This window comes from Bufo bufo, chromosome 3 (assembly GCF_905171765.1).
Source record: "Bufo bufo chromosome 3, aBufBuf1.1, whole genome shotgun sequence".
In the NCBI taxonomy this organism is placed as follows: Eukaryota; Metazoa; Chordata; class Amphibia; order Anura; family Bufonidae; genus Bufo; species Bufo bufo.
Genome location: NC_053391.1, coordinates 315162743 through 315189140, shown reverse-complemented (window position 1 = coordinate 315189140; position 26398 = coordinate 315162743). Strand labels below are relative to the sequence as shown.

At 41.6% G+C, this 26398-nt stretch overlaps 1 protein-coding gene across 3 annotated transcripts in view; it reads left to right on the top strand.

The window, feature by feature from the left end:
* SCMH1 (Scm polycomb group protein homolog 1) overlaps positions 1–18668 on the top strand; it is a 63193-nt gene extending 44525 nt beyond the window's left edge. For all 3 annotated transcript variants that reach the window (XM_040424307.1, XM_040424308.1, XM_040424306.1), the window contains 6 exons: positions 3003–3203; positions 6833–7015; positions 7124–7252; positions 7791–7973; positions 8743–8873; positions 18001–18668. In XM_040424307.1, coding sequence (XP_040280241.1) covers positions 3003–3203; positions 6833–7015; positions 7124–7252; positions 7791–7973; positions 8743–8873; positions 18001–18126 — 953 coding nt within the window. In that variant the 3' untranslated portion in view covers positions 18127–18668. The remainder of the gene's footprint in view (positions 1–3002; positions 3204–6832; positions 7016–7123; positions 7253–7790; positions 7974–8742; positions 8874–18000) is intronic.
* Positions 18669–26398: the final 7730 nt, after the last annotated feature.

The following is a 26398-nucleotide window of genomic DNA, read 5'->3' as shown; positions in this document are numbered from 1 at the left end:
TTACGCTTTGGCCAAAATGTACACCAATGCCTCATCCAGCATGGAGGCAGGGCAGAATGCTGGATGCAGAGTGCTATCACATTTGTATTTTCCGTTTGTATATGTATTTCGCCATAGTGATGTGCACCTACATACAGGTTGTGCTGACTCAATCCACAACTTTTTTTCTTTGTAGTATATATTGGAGGCGTGGCGATCTCCTTGGAGTCATGCACACCTGACCAGTCAATCTGTCCTGGAGGCTGGTTTTAAAGTCTGTATAAAACTGAGTCTGCTTATATAGAACCCCATTTTGGCTCCAGGAGAAGTATATGGTGGGCTCAGCGTGCATGTTGGTACTTGCATCCCTGGATCCGATGAAAGCTGTAATGGCACCGGACGGGGTTAAAAGCAGAGTGTGCTTAGCGTGCATGCTGACCTGCATTCCCTGGACTTTGTGTGGCTGTCATGGCCCATGAACAGGTAGGAACTAGTGTTAGGGACCACTCAATAGAGGCGACCTTGACGTGGCTTATTACGCTTTGGCCAAAATGTACACCAATGCCTCATCCAGCATGGAGGCAGGGCAGAATGCTGGATGCAGAGTGCTATCATATATTGAATTGCGTTATTGATTCCGTTACCACGGACCATAACGCAATTCTATGACGGAATGCATAACGAAATGCCTTTAGAGGTATTTCGGTATGCATTTCTTCATAATAGAAGTCTATGGCCGGCATAACGGATCCGTCCGATTTCCATTATGCAGGAGGGGACTCCGGACAGATCAGTTATGCGGGCCATAGACTTCTATTATAACGGAATGCATAATGGAATGCCTCTAAAGGCATTCCGTTATGCATTCCATCATTGAATTGCGTTATGTTCTGTGGTAACGGAATCCATAACGCAATTCAGCATAAACCCAAACTTAAAAAACTGAAGTTCGCTCATCCCTAGTTTTGACATTACGGAGTTTACTGTGCGATAAAAATGACATGACGTCCTTATTCTGTGGGTCAGTACAATTATGGCTATACCAAACTTGTATAGTTTTTATTTTGTTTTACTACTTTTGAAAAAATAAACACCTTTTTAAAAAAATCTAAAATTTCTTTGCTTCGCCATGTTCTGACAGCCATAACTTTTTAAAATTTCCATCCACAGAGCTGTATGAGGGCTTGTTTTTTTGTGGAATGAACTGTAGTTTTTATTGGTACCATTTTTGTGGTACGTACAACTTTTTGATCGCTGTTGTTTTTTTGGGGGGTCAAGGTCACAAAAAAAAAAGGCACACTGCACACGAACATTATTTGTATACTTTAAAGGGATTCTGTCACCAGGATTTCACTTACTGAGCTGTTAACATGACCACATCAGTCTTCACGATTTTTTATTACAATATACTAGTATTACTGCCCTGTGTCTTGTAATTTGTCTATAAAATCACTTTTATTAATATGCAAATTACCTAAATAAGGAGCCCAAGGGGCTGTCCCTCTGTCCGTTGGAGCCCACCCGCACCCCTTCTCCTTGAGCCCAGCACCGCCCCACTGCTAATTTATTCACTCCTCATCGCAGTAATACTAGTATATTGTAATATAAATCGTGAAGACTGATGTGTTCAATTTAACAGCTCAGTAAGTGAAATCCTGGTGACAGAATCCCTTTAATAGTTCACACATTTTCGGATGTGACGATACCTAATAATGTAAACGTGGGAAAGGGGGGTCATTTAAACTTTTTATTTTTTTTATTTATTTTTTTACATTAAGACATTTAACCCCCTTAGGGTGCTAGAACCCTGGATCTTCTGCTGAGCTGTGCCTTGTGCATAGCTCATCAGAGAGATTACTATGACAACCCTGGGAAGCCTCACCAAGCTGTCACGGTAACCGATCAGAGCCTTGAAAATTCACTGCAGGGGCTCCGATCTGAAGGCAGAGGGAGCCAGATCCCTATGTCTTACCTCACAGATGCCATGATCGCTTTTGATTGCGGCATCTGAGGGTTAAATTACGGGGTTGGGCGTGATCACTGCTGCCCATCATTGTGGCCAGATGCCTGCTGTATGTAGTATACAGCGTATGGAGTGGGCTCACTGCAGCAACCCCCACACGTTATCACGGAGATGTACATGATAATGCGTGAAGGGGTTAAAAACATTTTCCCATAAGAACATGGGCGGGAGCACACATTGTCTGTGCCCGCTCTGCCCAGCTAATCCTGGCATAGCACATGGTTACAGGGTACTGATGTGGTTTTCCAGCATTTAGCCAAGCTGAGGGTGCACAGGCAGGAACAGCAATGTGTGTTCCTGCCCATACACTGTTCACTGTGGGTCCCATTGCTACAGTGCAAGGACCTGCCGTCATTTAGGCATAGACACCACATCATGAAGTGACATCACTACTTGACACAGATCTCGGAACCGCATAGAAACAGATTTGCTCTCATGTGCCAGTATAGATTCCCATTTAAAGCAAAAGGCCATAGATTTCACTGTGGAATATGCACCAAAATTCATGTGTAAATCGTATGAACATGAAGTGTGTCCCCTATTCATCAGAAGGGTGCATGCTAGTCAAAAGAAACACCAGGACAAACAATATGTGGGAGATTTATCAAAACTGGTGAAAAGGAATACTGGCTTAGTTGCCCATAGCAACCAATCAAATTATATTTTAAATTTTTCAGAGCTCCTTTGGAAAATAAAAGGTCAAAACTAGTTGCTGTGGGCAACTAAGCCATTTAGACCATTTTTGATAAATCTCCCTGTTTTGAAAGAAGTGGCGCATAAAAATGATAATTGGTCTAAGCCACATATGTTTAATTGTGTTTATCGGAAAACTGTTGTATTTACATTGGTCAGTCTGCCCCGATGATGTTAAGATTGTGTTTTGTATACAGCACCTACAGTAAATCATGAACTATGTTAATATATTGAAAGATATGCTGCCCTGTCCTCCATAAGGCTTGTGAGTAACAAATGTGTATTTCTACTGGTGCATTTTTTCTAGTTTGCATTTATCTGAACAAGAATGGAGACTCTGGTCCTCACCTTGACAGAAAGAAAGTTCATCACCTTCCGGATCATTTTGGACCTGCGCGGGCATCTGTTGTCCTACAGCAAGCAGTTCAAGCCTGCATAGACTGTGCTTACCATCAGAAAACTGTTTTTGGTTTTCTAAAGCAGGGTCATGGTGGAGAAATTATATCTGGTGAGATCTCCTTGAGAATTGTTTCATTCATACTTGCCACACACTACACCACAGAGGTCCTTCATGCACTTATTAGCCATGCAAAACAAGTTAGCACCTCTGAACAAAGTTAAATAAATGTGCAGATGCACATTTTCTGTGTCTGAGATGCAAAAGGCATGAAGTAATATGCAAATGTTGAATACTTGAATAATTCTACACCTTAACCACTTCACATCCGCCCATAGGATCTAAACCCCGAACGGACGTCCATAAGAACCTGCTGTATAAAAATATCACATTACCTAACCCCTCAGGTGAACACCGTAAAAAAAAAAAAAAGTGTCAAAAAAGCAATTTTTTGTCACCTTACATTACAAAAAGTGTAATACCAAGTGATCAAAGTCATATGCACCCTAAAATAGTACCAATCACACTGTCATCTCATACCCAAAAAAATTACCCCCTACATAAGACATAAAAACAAACTTTGGCTTTTAGAATGTGGAGACACAAAAAAAAAAATTTCAAAAATGCTTTATTATGTAAAACGGAAACAAACCATCATAAAAAGTCATATTTGGTATTGTCGCGTCTGTAACAACCTGCTCTATAAAAATGGCACATAATCTAACCTGTCAGATGAACATTGTAAATAACAAAAAATTAAAACGGTGCCAAAACTATTTTTTGTTACCTTGCCTCACAAAAAGTGTAATGTAGAGCAACCAAAAATCATATGTACCCTAAACTAGTACCAACAAAACTGCCACCTTATCCTGTAGTTTCCAAAATGGGGTCACTTTTTTGGAGTTTCTACTCTAGGGGTGCATCAGGGGGTTTCAATTGGGACATGGTGTCAAAAAAACAGTCCAGCAAAATCTGCCTTCCAAAAACCACATGGCGCTCCTTTCCTTCTGCGGCCTGCCGTGTGCCCTTACAGCAGTTTACGACCGCATATGGGGTGGTTCTGTAAACTACAGAATCAGGGCAATAAATATTGAGTTTTGTTTGGCTGTTAACCCTTGCTTTGTTAGCAGAAAAAATGGATTAAAATGGAAAATTTGCCAAAAAATTGAAATTCTGAAATTTCATCTCCATATTCCATTAACTCTTGTGGAACACCTAAAGGGTTACCAAAGTTTGTAAAATCAGTTTTGAATACCTTGAGGGGTGTAGTTTCTAAAATGGGGTCATTTTTGGGTGGTTTCTATTATGTAAGCATCACAAAGTGACTTCAGACCTGAACTGGTCCTTAAAAAGTGAGTTTTGGAAATTTTGTGAAAAATCTTAAGATTAGCTTCTAAACTTCTAAGCCTTCTAACCAGTGATGGCCAGTTCGCAGTGTTCACGACGAACACATGCAATCTGCCATCTTTATTTCTAAGCCCGGCGATGCAGAGGTAAGTCCTTCTCGGAACTGCCTGCTCCCGGTGACCGCATGTGTTTCAGAGCGGCTCGCGGCGCAGGCACAGGTAAGGACTTACCTCTGCATCGCCGGGCTTGGGAATAAAGATGTCAGATCGCATGTGTTCGTCGGCGAACACTGCGAACTGGCCATCACTGCTCCTAACGTCCCCAAAAAATAAAATGACATTCACAAAATGATCCAAACATGAAGTAGACATATGGGGAATGTAAAGTAATAACTATTTTTGGAGGTATTACTATCTATTATAAAAGTAGAGAAATAGAAATTTGGAAATTTGCTAATTTTTCAAAAATTTTGGGTAAATTTGGTATTTTTTTTATAATTAAAAATTTTTTTTTTTTACTCAATTTTACCACTGTCATGAAATACAATATGTGACGAGAAAACAGTCTCATAATGGCCTGGATAAGTAAAAGCGTTTTAATGTTATTACCACATAAAGTGACACATATCAGATTTGCAAAAAATGGCTCTGTCAGGAAGGGGGAAATGGCCCGGATGTGAAGTGGTTAACATGTAAGGTTATTAACACATAATGGTTTGAGTCCACCTGCCACTAGTCACCCTCAACCATATGGACTCTTTTTGTCCTCAGTTGGATGAACAAAACCCTATGGATACATTTGATTTGGTAATACTGCAGAAGATTTCTTGGCATATATGGTAAACCTAGGACCCAAATGTGGTGTGAAGAGACTCTTAGGATTTATATAGAATACAGCTGGTGTCTACCTATCTTGAGTACATAGTATATATCTCTATACTTAACTATCAGAGATGAGCCTCCTGTTGTACAGGTATAATGCCAAGTTAAGATAGCCATCTAAATGAGGTTGCCTTGTCGTGGGAGGTGGGCTCACACAATTTGATCAAAATGTGCACAGTATCGAAACCTATTTTGTACAGCATCTGTAGGTATCTATGGGGATGACATATTCTACAAGTGTCTCCCTTTGAATAGAAAGTGAGGTATAGCAAAATGTATGGGTATACATTTGCCAGTAAAAGACATCTCTAAAAATATGAATAAATAAAGGATGATGACTGACACATCAAAAAAGTATACAGTTGGCATACAGTTAATTTTCATCTTATTTTTATATATGTGATTCGGAGCACAAACATGGTGTGAACCTATCCTTACAGTTAAGAGGGATAACTTTTACCTTATTAAAACATTTGATTCAGAGCGATGACTGTCCGTACATTGGATGGTGTTCTGTGCACTACCCTAAGTTGCCTGCCCCCACAATGGTGTATTTGTCATGTAGTGTACAAATAAGCATGTCAGACAACAACTAAGGCTACTTTCACATTTGTCATGGTTCAGAAAAAACGCTTCCATTAGTATAATACAACCGGCTGCATCCATTATGAACGGATCTGGTTGTATTATCTATAAAATAGCTATGATGGATCCGGCACTAAAACCATTGTAAGTTAAAGGGTTCAGAATCTTTTGTGTCTAAGAATACAGATCCGGCACCATTGACTTACATTGTGTATCATGTTGGATCAGTCTTGCTCCGCATCGCTTGCAGCACTTTTGCGTCCGGCGTGGGAACGCAACCAAACGCAACGGAATGCATTCTGGTGCATTTAGTTTAGTTTTTTCCCCATTGACAGTGAATGGGGACAAAACTGAAGCGTTTTCCTCGGGTTTTGGGATCCTACAACGGATTTCAATACCGGAATGGAAAATGCAGATGTGAAAGTAGCCTAAGCTGTCTTGAAAACTTGCATCTGTAACTGCTCAGCCGATAATAAAGTATCATTATCAAGTATCAAATACATTCCTTATCTTGTCCAACACCTTGTCTAATACACTGTCCCAATAACCATATCATACATTGCCCCCACCACCATACACTGCAGAAATACCGTAATATACTGCACAGTTCTTAAGCTAATAAAGTATGGCCCTGTTGATAGCATCTCTGCATCTTGTTACATCCAGCTGCTCTGACCTCAGAATTATCACTAGTATAGAAACTGGCCACCACTGTAAGTTCACTACCACACGTACTGAATGCCATGCAGAAGACAATTGAGAGGCAGAACAGGCCATAACCACTTTTATTCTTCCTCCGGCTTCTACTTTGACTGCATGATCCATTTCATGCGCTGCATATTTGTTCTAGGGTTAGCACTACTATATTCATCTTGACTAAGTGAAAAAATATAAAACTTTTTTTTATGATTTAATCTTATTTTGCAGCGGTATTTGAGAGGGAGCAGCATACGCTGAACCTTCCAGCAGTAAACAGTATTGGGTATGTCCTTCGCTTTCTGGAGAAACTTTGTCGGAACCTGCGTAGTGACAACTTATTTGGAAACCAGCCGTTCACTCAGAATCCTGCACCACAGGCTGGATCATATGAGAATGACCGGTATTTAACAGGTACTAAGCTTATCTTATTAAAGGTGTATGAATTGTGGAGTATTAGATAAAATTCACACAAACTGCACTTCTACAGTGTTTTTAACACAGTTTTTTTTTATTTTTTAGAAAGGTGTCATTTTGAGGGCAGTCTCCATGGTCCTGGCAGAGGGTCCAAGAGATACTCTCAAGAAATACCTCCATACAGTGCCCCCCTGTGTCCCAAAGTACCAAAGAATGATTGCCATGCATCAGAAGGTAAGCTTGGAAAACTATACTGTTTCAACCCCTTCCCGTGTTGTGTATATGCACATCCTGTGCATGGTCAGGATTGAATTTAACTACAATCCCAATCCCTCAAATGTGTGGTCAGTAGTCTAGTTTTATGGAGGAGGAAGTCTCCCTTTGTAAGTCCATCAGCACCTTCTCCCCCAAAGCTCAATTGCAGGGAAGCAGGAGGTCTAACAAGGTTCCCAGAAATGGAGAAGTATATAAAAAAAAATCACAAGGTCAGATTCCACAGTGAGGACTAAAGAGTGTAACAATAAAAAATAAAAAAATTGTGTCTAAAAAAAAACATTTTCCTTACACATTGTTTTGCCCAGGAAAAAATAAAAATACAGTAGTAAAAAGGTACTTATAATTGCTGCATCAACCTATACTATAAAACTGACTTTTTACTTATCCAGCGCAGTGAACTAGATCATCATCAAAGAATAAGGAATATACTTGCAGTATACTTGGCACACACTGCAGTGACATTAAGATTTGTTTTCCAACCTTTGTATGGCTGCAGGAGAAACATTCCTGAATGATGCTGGACTTCCAGGGTCAATGGAGCAGCGCCTGGGTCCTGCAGAATCTCCTAGTAGCCCAAACACATGTAGAGTCTCAAAGGAATATCGGTCTTCTTCCTTTCGGAGTCACCACCAGCCTAGCAGTCTGTCCCAAGGAACTGTACGTCGGCTAAGCTCGGGTGGTGAGTAGCACAATTAAGGTCTAAAATATTAATAATGTCTCACTGTTGGGGGTTTCAGAAGCAGTTGAACCCCTCTGTGACATCCATCCATGTGTCCTAATAAGATTTGGAAAAATTTGAAAAAGTAAGAACATTTCTGAGCAGTGATCTTTTAAACATTACAACTTGATGTAGACGACTCCTTTAAAGTATCACACATGCACTTGTGATACTTTATAGGGTTTGACCAGCCGATGACAATTTTTTATTTTTTTTAAAAAGGGTTCAGAATTGCATAAAAAAATGCCATTCCTGTTCCAATTCTTCCTGGGCCTTGCTGGTCTCTGCTTCCCTCTTGGCACACAGGAAATGACTTCTCATTCAGTCACTGGCCACAGTGGTGACCTGCCTCACCCATTGTTTGGCTAAGAAGTAATTTCCCTTGTTTCAGTTGAGGCCAGTAAGTAGTAACTTGATTTTCATAAAATGAAAATGTTGATCAAACTACTTGGATCTTTAGGACCATAAAAGACAGCCACATCTCCTTATTTCAGCATGTATGGTGGTGTCCCGAAGCCCTGATGACACTAGTCCAGCCTCAAATCTATTATTTAGAAGAAAGTTACCAACTTGATTATTTTCTTTTTTTTTTTTCTGGCCAACATTTTACAAACAAAGTAGAAAACCATAATGAATGAGAAAGATGATATGTGAATTGTGATCAGCAAAGCCCACTTTAGCCTAGTTGTATAGGATGATTTAGAACATCTTCTGTCATTCTTTATACCAGAGTCTGAAAGGTGCACAAATGGTCGGCAGGGATCTCGTGACCCATCTTTATGGAACATGGAAGATGTTATGCAGTTTATCAGAGGAGCCGATCCGCAGCTAGGGTCACATGCAGAGCTCTTCCGTAAACACGTGAGTCTTGTGAAGAATATACAGTATATTCAATCTTCTTGTATTCTTAGGCCCCTTTCACACGAGCGAGTATTCCGCGCGGGTGCAATGCGTGATGCGAACGCATTGCGCCCGCACTGCACCCAGACCCATTCTTTTCAATGGGTCTGTGTACATGAGCGTTGGTTTTGGAAAATCGCAGCATGCCTCATAGAAGTGAATGGCGCTGCGTGAAAATCGCATCCACAAGCAAGTGCGGATGCGATGCGTTTTTCACGGGTGGTTGCTAAGAGATGTTGTTTGTATACCTTCAGTTTTTTTGTCACACGCGTGAAAAACGCATTAAAACACATTGCACCCGTGCGATAAAAACTGAACAATTGAACGCGATCGCATACTAAACTGAATGAACTTGCTTGCAAAATCGCACATTTTTCACAGAACGCATCCGCAACGCATCCGGGCCTAACCAGCTCACGCTCGTCTGCAAGGGGCCTTATGCTTTATGGCTGCAGTAATCAAAGGACGAAGCCACTTCTGGTCCAGCTGCGACCAGAAGTTGCCAGGAATGTGGCAGCAGCACTGGAATAGTGGGACTGCAGACAGGTGGGTTAGGACACACGTTCTGACTACTGGGGTTGTCATCTCCTACGCAGGACAACCCCTTTAATTATATTGCTATATTGTAGTGACCTACACAAAATATTGATGTATTGGGACATCATTGCAGCACCCGCCCCCACTTCCTGATGTCATGATAATCTGGGTGCACAATGAGAGGTTTAGTGCAAAAAAGTGCAAACAAGACACCCAGGAAGGACGGGCCCGATTAGGCGAATATGTGGAGCTACTATGTAGAAATGTACACAAAAGATAAACAGAATTAAAGGGCATCTGTCAGCAGATTTGTACCTATGAAACTGGCTGACCTGTTGCATGTGCACTTTGTAGCTGAAGACATCTGTGTTGGTCCCATGTTCATTTGTGCTCACATTGCTGAGAATGTTGTTTACACTGTCAATCAAAGTGCAGAGGATGCGGCAGTTGCAGAAGCAAAGCCTCTAGGTGTAACGACAACGCCCCCGTTGCTCCTTTTTTACCCTCCCCTCCATGACGGCACCTTACTAGGAGATTATCCTCCTCCAGCCAGGCAGGGACAGGAAGGTTCAAAAGGGCCCGCCTCCTCACTTATCTTCAGTCTCTTCCTGTCCCTGCCAGGCGGAGGATAGGAGCTATCTTTGCGCTCCGGTCGGGAGCTATCGCATGATGGTGGGTGCATTGCGCCAGCCACGGGCTTACCTTGGGCAAGTAAGTCCGTTCCATGGAGTGCCTGCCGTGTTTTTTTTTTTTGTTAAAACTCACTTCCGGGTTCTAGGCCGTCCGCTGCCCGAGATTCTCGGCTCCAGCGGGTGACGTCATCCAGGGGCCTAATAGGGGTGGCTTGAGAGTTGCCGGCCTGGATGACGTCAGAGGTCCTGGGGAGACTTCCGGCCATACGTTTTTTTTAAACTGGCGCCCTGGTCAAGTCGTATGTCGCCCTCTGACCGGAGAAGTTACAAGCATTTCTGCAGCCTCGGCCATCCACACACATGGATCCGGAGGAAGCTATGGACCAACCTGTAGCAGTGAGTGACATCCAGGTTGTGAGTATGGAATGCTGCTTGCACATGCTGTTAATAGGCCTTTCTCATCTTTTCCCTTTTTGTATGGAAGAGTGACAAAGACATTTCTGTTAAACCTAAAATAGCGCAAAAATCTAAAATTCTTAGATGTCGCGTTAAACTCCCCGAAAATCATGCTAAAAAACTTTGTGAAAAGTGCATTGATAACATTGTCAGGGAGGAAGTCCCGTCTTTAAGACAGGAACTGCAGGGTCTGATTAAGCAAAAAATAAAGTCCGCTTTTTCAGATTTTTCTGCAGCCGCTAGCATACCATCAACATCAAAACAGGGGTCCAGGAAAAAAATCGCCCTTAAAAAACTCTACATCTTTTTCTTCCGATGTTTCTTCGGATAGCCATGAGAGTAGTAGTAATTCTGACTCTGATGGCGATTTTAAAAATTACTTATTTTCATCTGACGATATAAACGATCTATTAAAAGCGGTCAGGGATACCATGGAAATTAAAGAAGAAAAAATACATAGATCCGCCCAGGATAGAATGTTTTCAGTATTAGAAACCAAGAAAAAGAGAGTATTTCCAGTACACAAAAATCTGCAGTCTCTTATTTTGAGGGAGTGGAAAAATCCAGACAGGAAAGTTTTCCTACCCAGTACAATTAGGAAAAGGCTACCCTTCGACGAAGAAGAATTATCCCCGTTCTTAAATTGTCCTAAAATAGATGTATCACTCTCCAAACTGGCTAAGGGTTCTTCCTTACTGTTTGAAGATACGGGGTCATTACGTGACCATATGGATAAAAAGGTGGATGCTAACCTTAGGATAACCTGGGACGCGGCCGCGGCTTTATTTAAACCTAATATCGCGGCCACATCCGTAGCTAGATCCCTAAAAAGTTGGCTGGTACAACTGGAAGCATTACTAAAATCCAATACCCCATATGAAAACTTTGCAGACTCCTTTCCTCTCTTATTAAAAGCCTTAGATTTTTTGTCAGACACAACAGCGGATTCCGTTAGGCTGACCGCAAGAGCTAACAACTAGCTAACAACTCTAGAAGGGCACTTTGGTTAAAAGCTTGGTCTGGAGACACAGGCTCCAAGGCAAAATTATGCAACATCCCGTTTTATGGTAATCTTCTCTTTGGTCAGGACTTAGATAAAATTCTAGAGAAAGCCTCTGATTCCAAAAAGAGTTTCCCGGAGGATAAAAAGAAAAGGAAAACTCCGTTTTTTCGTCCCCAAAAGAAGGGTAGTTTTCAAAACAAAATGAGTAAAACAGAAAACTGGAAATCGGGAAAACAGAAAGGGAAGGGTTTTATGTTCTCTCCCCGTTCTGAGGAGTCTTCCAAAAAATGACGCCAGAGCCCCAGTGGGGGAAAGACTGTGAAAATTCGTGGAGTGCTGGGAAAAATACTCATGCAGCCGCTGGTTATTAAATACCCTCCACGAAGGGTACAGTATTCCCTTTGTCAAAAGTCCCCCCCACTCTATTTGTTCAGACTCCAGTTCAAGGCTTGGAACATCTTCAGCTTTGCCTGGAGCAAGAAATCAAACTGCTAGTTCAGATGAACGTTCTTGTTCCGGTACCAACGAATCAAGTCGGTCTGGGCTGTTATTCCAGGGTTTTTATGGTAAGAAAGCCGAACGGGAAAGTGCGTCTTATCATAAATATGAAAATGCTGAACAAGTCCATAAAGTACGAAAAATTCAAGATGGAATCTATAAAAACCACCGTCAATGTTTTACAAGAAGGGGCGTTTCTAGCATCCATAGACTTAAAAAATGCGTATTTTCACGTACCCTTTTATCCAGAGTAACAACAATTTTTGACAATAGCGGTGTGGGTCCAAGGGCATCTAAAACATTTTCAGTTTCAAGCACTGCCGTTTGGGATAACAACTGCCTCCAGGCTTTTTACGAAAATGTGCTAGAGATGATAACCCCTCTGAGAAAGGAGAAAGTAATGATAGTTCCATACCTGGACGACCTTTTCATAGTGGGGGACTCCCAGAAAGACCTAGAAACCAATCTATCCAAAACGATAGACAGACTGGAGGAACTGGGTTGGATTTTAAATCTGGAGGTCTCACTTAGTTCCCACGCAAAAAATAGTCTTTTTGGGAATTCTCATAGACTCAGTGAGTCAAAAATGTTTTTTACCAGTAGAGAAGGTCGCAAAAATCCAATCCAAAGTAAAACAATTCAGAAAACCAAAATCCCACACCATAAGGCAAACAATGGCCCTGATAGGGTCTTTTACAGCTTGCATCCCGACAGTGAAGTGGGCGCAAATACAGGCCCGTCCTCTTCAGAGATTTATGTTTAAAAAAATGGAACCGGAAACAGGATTCCCTAGACAGACTAATAGCGATTCCGGATCACATTCTGTCCTCACTAAAATGGTGGGAATTAAATTCAAACCTGCAGAAGGGAGTACCGTGGATAGTGAGAAATCAGTTGATCCTCACCATGGATGCCAGTCTCTGGGGCTGGGGAGCGCATCTCCAAGCATTGTCGGCCCAAGGCGAGTGGTCCCAATCCCAGAAAAAATACTCGTCAAATCACCGGTAACTTCTGGCGGTTTGGGGGGCTCTAAGTTACTTCTCAGAGGAGCTAAAAGTTTCCAATGTACAAATAAGATCCGACAACAAGACGGTTGTAGCGTATATATAATCCACCAGGGAGGAACGAAAAGCGAGTGACTACAAGCCCTAACTAACAAAATTTTCTTGTGGGCAGAGGAGAATCTCCTCTCCCTATAAGCGTTTTTTTTAAAGGGGACACAAAACATCCAAGCGGATTTCTTCAGCCGCAGGAAATTAGATCCGGGGGAGTGGAGTTTAAAAGAGGAAATTTTTCAAGCCTTAACACAAAAATGGGGTCTTCCCCAGATAGACTTATTTGCAAACAAGATGAATGTGAAATTACCAGCCTATTTTTCCCTAGATCCAAGGGATCCGAGGAGTGCAGGGACGGATGCACTGGCTCTTACTTGGAGATTCCAACTGGCATATTGCTTCTCACCTCTGCATCTGATTCCAAGGGTACTCAAAAAAATAAAAGAAGAGAGGACCAATGTAATTCTAATTGTACCCAATTGGCAGAGGAGATCTTGGTTTCCTCTCCTGGCAAAATTGTCCACGGAGGAACCATGGATTCTACCCTGGTCAGAAGACCTCCTAAGTCAAGGGCCGGTTCTACACCCAAAGACGCAAAGTCTGCACCTCTCGGCTTGGATCCTGAAAGGGCAATCTTAAAATCTAAGGGTCTATCTGACAGAGTAATCAATACCATGCTAGCCAGTAAAAAATAAGTCACAAATAGAATTTACCGTAAAATCTGGAACAGATATGTTTCCTGGTGTTCAGAAAATCCTTCTAACTCAGCGGGAAGTATTTTGTCTATTCTAGACTTTCTCCAAGAAAGCTTTAATAAGGGTTTAAAACCTAGCACAAATTTCAGCATTAAGTACAAATTTCAGCATTAAGCGCCTATTTTGATGAAAAAATAGCATCTAATCCATGGATCATTCGCTTTATGAAGGGAACCGACAGGCTCAGACCCAGAAGTACAGTCATGGCCAAAAGTTTTGAGAATTACATAAATATTGGAAATTGGAAAAGTTGCTGCTTATGTTTTTATAATAGCAATTTGCATATACTCCAGAATGTTATGAAGAGTGATCAGATGAATTGCATAGTCCTTCTTTGCCATGAAAATTAACTTAATCCCAAAAAAACCTTTCCACTGCATTTCATTTCTGTCATTAAAGGACCTGCTGAGATCATTTCAGTAATCTTCTTGTTAACTCAGGTGAGAATGTTGACGAGCACAAGGCTGGAGATCATTATGTCAGGCTGATTGGGTTAAAATGGCAGACTTGACATGTTAAAAGGAGGGTGATGCTTGAAATCATTGTTCTTCCATTGTTAACCATGGTGACCTGCAAAGAAACGCGTGCAGCCATCATTGCGCTGCATAAAAATGGCTTCACAGGCAAGGATATTGTGGCTACTGAGATTGCACCTCAATCAACAATTTATAGGATCATCAAGAACTTCAAGGAAAGAGGTTCAATTCTTGTTAAGAAGGCTTCAGGGCGTCCAAGAAAGTCCAGCAAGCGCCAGGATCGTCTCCTAAAGAGGATTCAGCTGCGGGGTCGGAGTGCCACCAGTGCAGAGCTTGCTCAGGAATGGCAGCAGGCAGGTGTGAGCGCATCTGCACGCACAGTGAGGCGAAGACTTTTGGAAGATGGCCTGGTGTCAAGAAGGGCAGCAAAGAAGCCACTTCTCTCCAAAAAAAACATCAGGGACAGATTGATCTTCTGCAGAAAATATGGTGAATGAACTGCTGAGGACTGGGGCAAAGTCATATTCTCTGATGAAGCCTCTTTCCGATTGTTTGGGGCATCAGGAAAAAGGCTTGTCCGGAGAAGAAAAGGTGAGCGCTACCATCAGTCCTGTGTCATGCCAACAGTAAAGCATCCTGAGACCATTCATGTGTGGGGTTGCTTCTCATCCAAGGGAGTGGGCTCACTCTCAATTTTGCCCTAAAACACAGCTATGAATAAAAAATGGTACCAAAACACCCTCCAACAGCAACTTCTTCCAACAATCCAACAACGGTTTGGTGAAGAACAATGCATTTTCCAGCACAATGGAGCACCGTGCCATAAGGCAAAAGTGATAACTAAGTGGCTCGGGGACCAAAACATTGACATTTTGGGTCCATGGCCTGGAAACTCCCCAGATCTTAATCCCATTGAGAACTTGTGGTCAATCCTCAAGAGGCGGGTGGACAAACAAAAACCCACTAATTCTGACAAACTCCAAGAAGTGATTATGAAAGAATGGGTTCTATCAGTCAGGAATTGGCCCAGAAGTTGATTGAGAGCATGCCCAGTGGAATTGCAGAGGTCCTAAAAAAGAAGGGCCAACACTGCAAATACTGACTCTTTGCATAAATGTCATGTAATTGTTGATAAAAGCCATTGAAACGTATGAAGTGCGTGTAATTATATTTCACTACATCACAGAAACAACTGAAACAAAGATCTAAAAGCAGTTTAGCAGCAAACTTTGGGAAAACTAATATTTGTGTAATTCTCAAAACTTTTGGCCACGGCTGTAGACCTCTGGTTGCTTCGTGGGATTTAAACACTGTTCTTTCCGGTCTCACTAAACCCCCTTTTGGACCCTTGGAATCAGCAAATATCAGATATTTGACCCTTTAAACAGTATTCCTAGTTGCCATTACTTCTGCACGTAGGGTTAATAAGATACAAGCCTTCTCGGTTAAAAAACCCTTTATGATTGTCAGGGATGATAGAATAGTCCTGAGATTTGACGATTCCTTTCTGACTAAGGTGGTCTCGGAGTTCCATAGGATGGAGGAGGTGGTTCTTCCTTCATTTTGTGAAAATCCCAGATCTAAAAAAGAAGTCTTTCACACTTTGGATGTCAGAAGGTGTGTCCTGAGGTATATATCAGAAACTAAAGATTGGAGAAAATCTAATAACCTCTTTATAAAAGCGTCCAAACCTTCTATTGCACGTTGGCTAAAATCGGCCATCTCAGAAGCCTACATAGCAATAGGAGAACGACCCCCGGTAAATATCAAAGCTCATTCTACAAGGGCAGTATCGACTTCATGGGCAGAAGAAGCATCCGCTTCCTTGGATCAAAACTGTAGGGCAGCAACCTGGTCAAGTCCTCATACCTTTGTAAAACACTATAGGATAGATATTGATTCCAAAAGAGACCTATCCTACGGTAGGAAAGTTTTACAAGCAGTAGTCCCTCCCTAATTTATTAATCTGTTAGCTCTCCTAGTAAGGTGCCGTCATGGAGGGGAGGGGAAAAGTTAAATTAGTCTTACCGGTAATTTCTTTTTCGCAAATCCTCCATGACGGCACCGCTTATATCTCCCCCCCCCCCCCCAAAAAAATAATTTTGACTAGTTATGAAATTAAATAATTGGTCTACAGTTATATGTATGCGATTTAACATGTATAACAAAGAATAGTTAAGTCACTGGTGAAGGTCATGAATGAGTGTGTAAGTTTAGGAAGGAGGAGGATAATCTCCTAGTAAGGTGCCGTCATGGAGGATTCACGAGAAAGGAATTACCGGTAAGACTAATTCAACTTTCTCAGCAACGTGGGCACATGTGAACATGGGACCAACACAGATGCCTTCAGCTAAAAAGTGCACATGCAAACAGGTCAGCCGGTTTCATAGGTACTAATATGCAGACAGATGCCTTTTAAACCAAAGTCAAAAAAATAAAGCAAGGATGGAAAACTTTGATTACATCTTCCATAGCTCTTGGAAGCTCCTACACTAGAAATTTCAGTTTATTATTTTTCTTACGGGAAACCTGTCAAATTTTAAGACTCAACACTTGCCCTGTCTTGATTCTTTGCTATGTGCTACCAGACAGTGCGCTAGTCGCCGAAATTGGTGTGGGTACAGGGTGTCAGACCCCATAATCTGTTGTTGATTAACCTGTTCTTAAGATTGGTCATCAATACATACAAATGAAAAAACGGGTCACTAACTTTTCACAAAACCTTTCATGTGTCATAGAGACATATCAAAAGTTGTGCATGGTGAAGATCTGAGTGCTGAGATCCCCATCAATCACTAGAATGAGGGGAGAGAAGCGCGCATATCGCACCGTCTCTAGTGGCTGCCGAGGATTGAACCAAGACTAGTCTATTGACTTCTATGGAGCCCGTCTGGTGCAGCGAGGAGCAAGAGCATGATAGGCTAGCGCTTCTCTCCCCTCATTCTAGGGATCGGTGGAGGTCTCAGTGCTCAAACCCCCACCGATTACAACTTTTGATATGTCTCTATAACATATGAAAAGTTTTGTGACAAGTTAGTGACCCTATAAATTCTGTCTACCTTTACACTGAACCACTGGGGGTGGTGATCTGTGCATTAACCTTGGTAAGGAAGTGGCTTATTTTGGACTCAACCGTTTATTTCATTTTTCATCTCTGCATTTCAAAATCCATAACTTTTTAATTTTTCCATTGACATAGCCATATGAGGGCTTGACATTTTGTGCATTGAGTTGCATTTTTGGGGTACCTCTAGTGTATTGTATAACTTTTATTAATATTTTAGGGTGACTACCAAATTTCTATAGTTCTTTTTAATCGTTTAGTTTTTTTTTATGAGCAAAAAAGGCCTGTAACGTTTCTTTTTTTCCATCTTCGGAGTTGTGTGAGTGCTTGTTTTTATTGATGCCATTTTGGGGAATGGCTTAGATTCCCTGCAGAGAGGTTTTCCTGTTCCATTAGCTGGGTTCCTGGCTGGCTGGAGTAGGTGCTATGTGTCAGCGAGTGGCTTGTTTGAAGCCAGGACCCCTGCGGTGCTCCTGCCTCTGCGATCAGACAGTAGATGGCTGGTGTGAGAACATGGCTGACATTAAATAATAATCCATATTCCTCACAGAGACTAATAAACATATTAGATTATCTCACTATATTTCATCATCTGTTCTCCCCTTTCTACAGGAAATTGATGGAAAAGCCTTGCTCCTACTGAGAAGTGATGTCATGATGAAATATATGGGTCTGAAGTTGGGTCCTGCTCTAAAACTGTCTCACCACATAGATAAACTGAAGCAAGGGAAGTTCTGACCAAGTCATCTTCTCCGGCTATCACAGACCCTATACATTTTGATGCATTGGACTCTGCATTGCTGTCTCAGCAACCTTGCAAAAAAAAAAAAAAAAAAAAAAAAAAAAAGCCACCATGAGAGGAATATGACTCGGAGCCTTGAAGACCCCATTCTGGGGGTCTTTGTATGTTGCGGACATCTGAAACGTTCTATGAGAAGTTCCTCCAGTCTGTGAACTTGTTCTTGATATTTCACAATAAGGGGAGAGGGAAGATGAAGGCATTACATTTTGATTGGGCTGTAGGTTATCCTACTCCCTGATGTACTTTGAATTAATCCAAACGATACTTTTCTTATCTTATATAGCACTGGCAGTGCACACAGCGCTGTACCTTGTAGAATAAAAGAGGCACAATGAATTATTGGCCACAAAAGCTTGCAATCTGATGAGTGGTTGGAGTTAATTGGAATCTGCTTAACATAATCTTGTACATCGTGAACATAAGGTGGCTTCCAATTTCTAATACCGGAGTTATATTATTAATAAATCCAGCAACCTTGCCCAGGATCTGCTCATAAATGCCTTATTGTTGTACTTTTCATCGCTTGCAAAGAAGGAAAATATCTGGGTTTTTCAGGAAAACCGCCACTTAAATTTAAAGACTTCTACTGCACTGGTTTATCAAGACCGGAATGTGCTAGGCCAGTCTTGATGGGCCCTGCGGGCACTTAGGGTAATTTAGTAGTTGGCACAGACCTAGTTATAAATTAAATGCCTCCTCCAGCATCCCCTGCGCCAGACTAAAATTTACTCCAGTTCATAGACCAACATAGATTTCAGCCACCATTTATGGCAGTTTCTGGTGTAAATGTGCCAAGGCGATGGCCACCCTCCCCACGCCCCCCTTTTCAGAAACTGGTGAGGGCAGCCTAAAAATGTCAGTTCTGACTACATCTAGTAGCAATGGCATGTAAAAGGTCTTAAAAACTGAGTTTTGCGACTGTTTAACGACAAATCCATGGGTTAGGGAGATTATAAATCTCCACATAATTGTCCTCTTTTGCAGCTAATTTCCTTTCATTGACCTAATCCAATATGAAAAATGAAGCAACCTTGCTGATCGGATTAATTAATAATTAAAATATCCTGTTCTGTGGCTATAGCTCCCATGGAGACCTATGGGCGAGATTTATCAAAACTGGTGTAAAGTAGAACTGGCTTAGTTGTCCAAAGCAACTAATCAGAATCCACCTTTTATTTTTCAGAGCTCCACTGGAAAATGAAAGGTGGAATCTGATTGGTTGCTATGGACAACTAAGCCAGTTTTCCTTTATATCACATTTATAAATCTCTCCCTTTGTGTCTATGGACACAGACTACAAACCCTAGGTAGATCTGATCCTGCAAGCATACTGCCATCCATCTGTACACTAATTCTGGCTTACCTTTCGAAATGTAGTAAGAAATAAAGGACAGATGGGAGAGTGACCGCAAGATTAGACTATTTAGTGTCTGTAGTCTGGTACCAAGGAGATTTATATCTGCATAGAAATTATAGACCCAAATGATTAATAACTTCACTTTCACAACCACTGTTGTGCATTTAAAGTGAACTTTACCTTTTAGATCCCCTCTTTATCTGAAAAGTCTCTCATCACTGCTCAATATGTACAGCTTGGAGACATGGTATGTAAGGAAACTCAGTAGAATGGCAAGTTGGTTGGAGAGGTTCTCAAAAATCCAAACAGCAACATGATGCTAATTCTTGTCTTTTTATTGTGCAAAATACAGGAAACTGAGATAGATGAGTAACGTTTCAACACATGTAGTGGTTGGGTCTTTTCAAGCTGAAATGTGCACAATAAATAAGACTTGAAAAAGTATGCTATAGCCATTTGGCTTTTTTGAGAACAGAAGTGGGAAATGAGGACCATCCCCCTAGCATCCTTTTGTACAATTAAAGGGGTTTTCCGAGATTTTGACACTGATGACCTATACTCAGGATAGGCCGGGGTGCTCACAGGAGCGCTGGTGCCTTCTTTAACAGCTGATCGGCAGGGGTGCTGGGTGTTGGACCCCCACCAATCAGATATTGATGACCTATCCTGAGGATAGGTCATCAGTATCAAAATCTCAGTGGCAAAGGGAATAGTACTACCCAGTTATCAAGGCATTTGTAGTTTTTCAGGAGAAATTCAATTAAGTCAGCATTGTTACATTTAGGGTGCCTGCACATGGTGCGGATTACATGAGTTTTGTTTGTGCAGATTTCACCCTTTTCAATGGGAGAGTGAGATCTGCAGAAAAACCATATCGAAAACCACACAAAAACATGATAAATTGTACAGATTGGTGCATTATTTTGGTGCAGATTTTCTGCACAATGTGCAGCCAGCCTTAGGCCTCTTGCCTTGGCAGTCATCCATTTTGATTTGCGGACCGTCGTGTGCATGTAGCCTTAGTGATAGATTTTTCTGCAGGCAAGAAGGTAGGACTTGTGAACTACATAGAAATACCTCTGCATCAGAGCCTGCATTCAGCAGGAGCGCAAAGTCCGCAGGATCACTGATCTGTAAGTATGCAGCATTTTTCTGGTAGGTGCATATTGTAAAGAAATGCAGTATATGTGTATATTCTACTCAGAGGTGGTAGGACTAGAGCAGTGTACAAGTGAGCGGCGTTTATCAGCCAGCATTTTTATGAAAAAATTTGAATAGGGACACAAAGTATTAGTTTTCTCTGTTTGCTGGGCAATTATAGTGGAATTAATAATAGGAAGTTGAGGACAATGTTGTACTTTAAAGGGAACCTGTCATCAACTTTATGCTGCCCATACTAACGGTAGTATAAAGTAGAGACAGGTGAGTTGATTTCAGCGGTCTGTCATTTATAAGTTAATAGTAAGTGGTTGCCGAGAACCAACATCACAATCCTTGCAGACTGGGCCTGGAAAAGAGTCACGCCCACCTGAGAAGAGTCCTGGTTATCCATCAGTTCCTGCTCTCCTGCCCACCTGCTAATGACTGACCGTCTTCTACCTAGTTTTCTCCCTTTCTCTCTAGGAGAGAACTGCCAATCATCAGCAGATGAGAGTGCAGGAGATTATGAATAACCATGACTCTTCTCAGGTAGATTTGACTCTTTTCCAGGCAAAGGGCTGCAATGATTATGATGCTGGTTCTCGGCAACCACTTACTTTTAGCTCATGAGTGGCACACCACATAAATCAGCATTTCTTTTACTAATTTATGCTGCCCTCAGTGAGGTCAGCATAAAGTTGATGACAGGTTCCCTTTAAGGGCTCATGCACACGACCGTATGTATTTTGCGGTACGCAAATAACAGATCCGCAAAAAATATAGTTGACACCCATGTGCATTCCGTATTTTGCCGAACGGAACATCTGGCCCCTAATAGAACAGTACTATCCTTGTCCGTAATGCGGACAATAATAGGACATGTTCTATTTTTTTGCGGAACAGAAATACGGACATACGGAAACTGAATGCACACGGAGTAAGTTCCATATTTTTTTGCGGACCTATTGAAGTGAATGGTTCCGCATACGGTCCACAAAAAAACGGAACGGACACAGAAAGAAAATAAGTTCGTGTGCATGAGCCCTAAGGCCCTGAGCCCATGTGGGACTGATTTCCTGTTATGGAAACTGCTCCTTTCACAGGACCGCACGGCATTATTATTTATAATGCTGTGTGTCTCTAGTCGGCTTGCATGTACTGAATTATAGTGACGGCATTATGTCAGTACAATTCAGTAGACGCATGGTCAGGCAGAAACACACAGCATTATAAATCAGCATATTGCTGTGTAGACCTGTGAAAAGAAATTACGCTCCCATACATAACGTTTTCAGCAGTGGCCACACTCGTCTGAATTTACCATAGCCTAAGGGCTTGTCTGGGATTACAAAAAGGGTCTTGCCACTATTGTAAATGGTCCATGTCTGTTACTACAGCTCACACTCATTTACTAGAATGGGGATGAGCTGCAGTACCAGTCAATGGTCAAGGCTAACTGTTTCTGGAGGGAAAGTAAGCAGTTCTATGTGTACATGCACCAGCAGGAGACACTATAGCAGGGCTGGCCAACCTGCGGCTCTCCAGCTGTTGCAAAACTACAACTCCCAGCATGCCCAGACAGCCTACAGCAGGGCATGGTGGGAGTTGTAGTTTTACAACAGCTGGAGAGCCACAGGTTGGCCAGCCCGGCACTATAGACACAGAGGCTTCTTGACATGATTGTGACACCACTTACTTCCACCCAAAGAGGGATATTTATCAAGCTCTTTACGCCATTATTGTGGCATAAAAAAAAGTTGCAGATTATGAAGCATGCTATGTTCCTGACAGGAATACATTGGCTAAAGTCTCAGTTCTTAACATCAGCTTGAGGGATTAGCCAGTGTTGTCAGTTGCATATCATTGTGGTGCACCTTTCGCAGTTATTTTTGTATTTTTATATTTAAATCCACACATTATTCCATCTTGTGTAGGATGCCATTGTGGTGCATGTGGTCCGCTGCCGACATCCTCCACTGTATGCATTTTTTGCTGGGGACTTCCGCTAGCAACGGATCACATGCGGAGGAATTGCTCCCCCGGGTAATAAACACGCCAAAGTGTTTGGGGTTTTTGAACATTTCCTTCCATTTAGGCCACTTTATTTCAGTTATTTTTCTTAGCATGCTATGTGTGCACCATAATTTGTGACTTTTTGAGCTTCTCTGCACTTTTCTAAAGTGCTCCAAATTGGGGTGGCGCTTCACACCGCCCACCGCATTTACTAGAACTTTTAGCAGAAGCTTTAGCTGAAGCCTATGCAAACCTGTAACTGCCATAGACACTGCCATTTCTGGCGTACAGCAGGGCAGAGATGCACCTAATTTGTTAAGAGGCATCTTAATAAACTAGGCACATCTCACACCAGTGCAGGGAGATCAAGACTGGCGTATGGAGGAGCCAACTCGGAAGGAGGCCATTTTAGATTTAGTATTCACAAATGGGAATTTGGTATATATTACTGTAGGGGAAAGCTTGGGATCTAGTGATCACCAGTCAGTGTGGTTTACTATAAGTACAGTGACTGAGTCACACCACACAAAAACAAAAGTTTTAGATTTTAGAAAAACCGACTTTTCTAAAATTAGATTAGTGGTATACGAGTCCCTATCAGTTTCATTGGAGTCCAGGAGAAATGGGACTACTTAAAAGTGGCACTTTTGAAGGCAACAGAAAATTGCATTAGGCTTGTCAGTAAAAGCAAAAAAAGGAAGAGACCACTGTGGTACTCAGCAGAAGTGGCCAAGATCATTAAAAACTAAAAGATTGCATTTAGGAATTATAAAAAAAAAACTAAACGAGGATGACAGGCAAATTTATAAGATTAGGCAGAGAGAGGCCAAACAAGTTATAAGAGCTTCTAAAGCACAGGCAGAAGAGAAATTAGCTCAGTCAGGGAAAAAAGGCAATAAAGGCATTCAGATACATAAATGAAAAAAGGAAACTAAAACAAGGAATTACCAAATTAAAAACAAAAGAAGGAAGGTATATGGAAGAAGATAAAGAACTAGCTGATTGTAAAAACTGAACAGAAGTATTCATTGAGGCAAAGGAAAATGAAGGGAAAGGACCTCAGTTAGGAAAGAAGACTAATGAATCTTTTGATGCATGTGTCTTTACAGAGGAAGAGGTTCTAAGTCAGCTGTCTAAAATTAATACAAATAAGTCACGGGGCCTGATGGGATACACCCAAAGCTATTAAAAGAGCTCAGCAGTGAACTAGCAAAACCATTAACAGATTTATTTAACCAATCACTGGCAACAGGAGTCGTCCCAGAAGATTGGAAATTAGCAAATGTTGTGCCCATTCACAAAAAAGGTAGTAGGGAGGAATCGGGCAACTATAGACCAGTAAGCCTGACATCAATAGTGGGGAAATTAATGGAAACCATACTTAAGTAAATCCCATGGATTGAATGATGAAAAACAGCATGGGTTTACTTCAGGGAGATCATGTCAAACTAATCTTATAGATTTTTTTGATTGGGTGACTAAAATAATAGATGGAGGAGGTGCAGTAGACATTGCTTATCTGGACTTTAGTAAGGCTTTTGATACTGTCCCACATAGAAGGCTTATCAATAAATTGCAGTCATTGGGCTTGGACTCCCATATTGTTGAATGGATTAGGCAGTGGCTGAGGGACAGGCAACAGAGGGTTGTAGTCAATGGAGTATATTCAGACCAAGGTCTTGTTACCAGCGGGGTACCTCAGGGATCTGTTCTGGGACCCGTATTGTTTAATATCTTTATCAGCGAAATTGCAGAAGGCCTCGATGGTAAGGTGTGTCTTTTTGCGGATGACACAAAGATTTGTAACAGGGTTGATGTTCCTGGAGGGATACACCAAATGGAAAAGGATTTAGGAAAAATAGAGGAATGGTAAAAAATCTGGCAACTAAAATTTTATGTTGATAAGAGCAAGATAATGCACCTGGGGCGTAAAAACCCAAGAGCAGAATATACAATTAGTGATACGGTCCTAACCTCAGTATCTGAGGAAAGGGATTTAGGGGGTCATTATTTCAGAAGACTTAAAAGGTAGGCAGACAATGTCATAGAGCAGCAGGAAATGCTAGCAGAATGCTTGGGTGTATAGGGAGAGGCATTACCAGTAGAAAGCGGGAGGTGCTCATGCCGCTCTACAGAGCACTAGTGAGACCTCATTTGGAATATTGTGCGCAGTACTGGAGACCATATCTCCAGAAGGATATTGATACTTTGGAGAGAGTTCAGAGAAGAGCTACTAAATGGTACATGGATTGCAGGATAAAACTTACCAGGAAAGATTAAAGGACCTTAACATGTATAGCTTGGAAGAAAGACGAGACAGAGGGGATATGATAGAAACTTTTAAATACATAAAGGGAATCAACAAGGTAAAAGAGGAGAGAATATTTAAAAGAAAAACTGCTACAAGAGGACATAGTTTTAAATTAGAGGGGCAAAGGTTTAAAAGTAATATCAGGAAGTATTACTTTGCTGAGAGAGTAGTAGATGCATGGAATAGCCTTCCTGCAGAAGTGGTAGCTGCAAATACAGTGAAGGAGTTTAAGCATGCATGGGATAGGCATAAGGCCATCCTTCATATAAGATAGGGCCAAGGGCTATTCATAGTATTCAGTATATTGGGCAGACTAGATGGGCCAAATGGTTCTTATCTGCCGACACATTCTATGTTTCTATAAATACACCAGTCTTGATAAATGTCCCTCAAAGTGTTTACATACACCATTATACAACAGTGCCTGTTACCAGTCTTTATTAGAACTGGCCAACTCTTAAGGCCTCGTTCACATCTCCGTCAAGCAAATCCAGCAGGCTGTTGCACTTTGGTGTGGTTTCTGAACTCCGCTATATGGGGCTGTACTGTATATTGTCACTTAGGAGACTAGTTGTAGACATTTCTGCAGCTGTCTATTTCATCTGAATGGGGCTTGCAGATATCCACATCCTCCAAAATAACCCCATTGAAATAAATAAGTGAAACTGATTTTCACACAGAGAAATTTTCACCCAACAAATCTGGCACTCGGTGATCTTTTATTTCAACATTTGAGGAGATGAGGCTGCAGAAGGCAAGCTAAGCTTGGAAGCAGAAAAGAAGCACATGACAGCCATTTGTTCGAACATATCTGTAAAGTAAACCTACACTACTCTAAACCATCCTCTAATTTCTGTAACTCATATGGGAGCACTAATGCACTTTTGGTCCTGAAAGATGTTTCCCTTTTTAATGTAACAGTGAAAAGTAAATTAAATGCACCTAAAGGCATTTTTTTCATATGTTCCTGATTGTATACTGGACACTTGTGTTTCCAGCAACATTATGTACTTATCCACAGGATATACCATAAATGTCTGATGCAGGCCCTACCCCTGCAAGTCACTCCTTTATCTAGAACAGGGGTCTCACAACCCTGTCCTGTCACTGAGCGGCTAGAGAAGGCCAGGAATACGAACGAGCCAAGCTAGCTGATCTACGTTGTTTCCGTAACTCCCACTCACTTCTATTAATGGAAACCACACAGCATGCCAAGCTTGGTTGTTTCTGTACTTACTACGACCTCTGGCCACTGTATATCATACAAGATGGGGTCTGGTCTAGAGAAACGTGGGTCCTAGAGATGGGCATTTATGGCAAATATGGGCTTTTTTTTATTACAGAAGTGGCAAAAACAGAACATCTAGAACATACTTGGCTTAAGGTT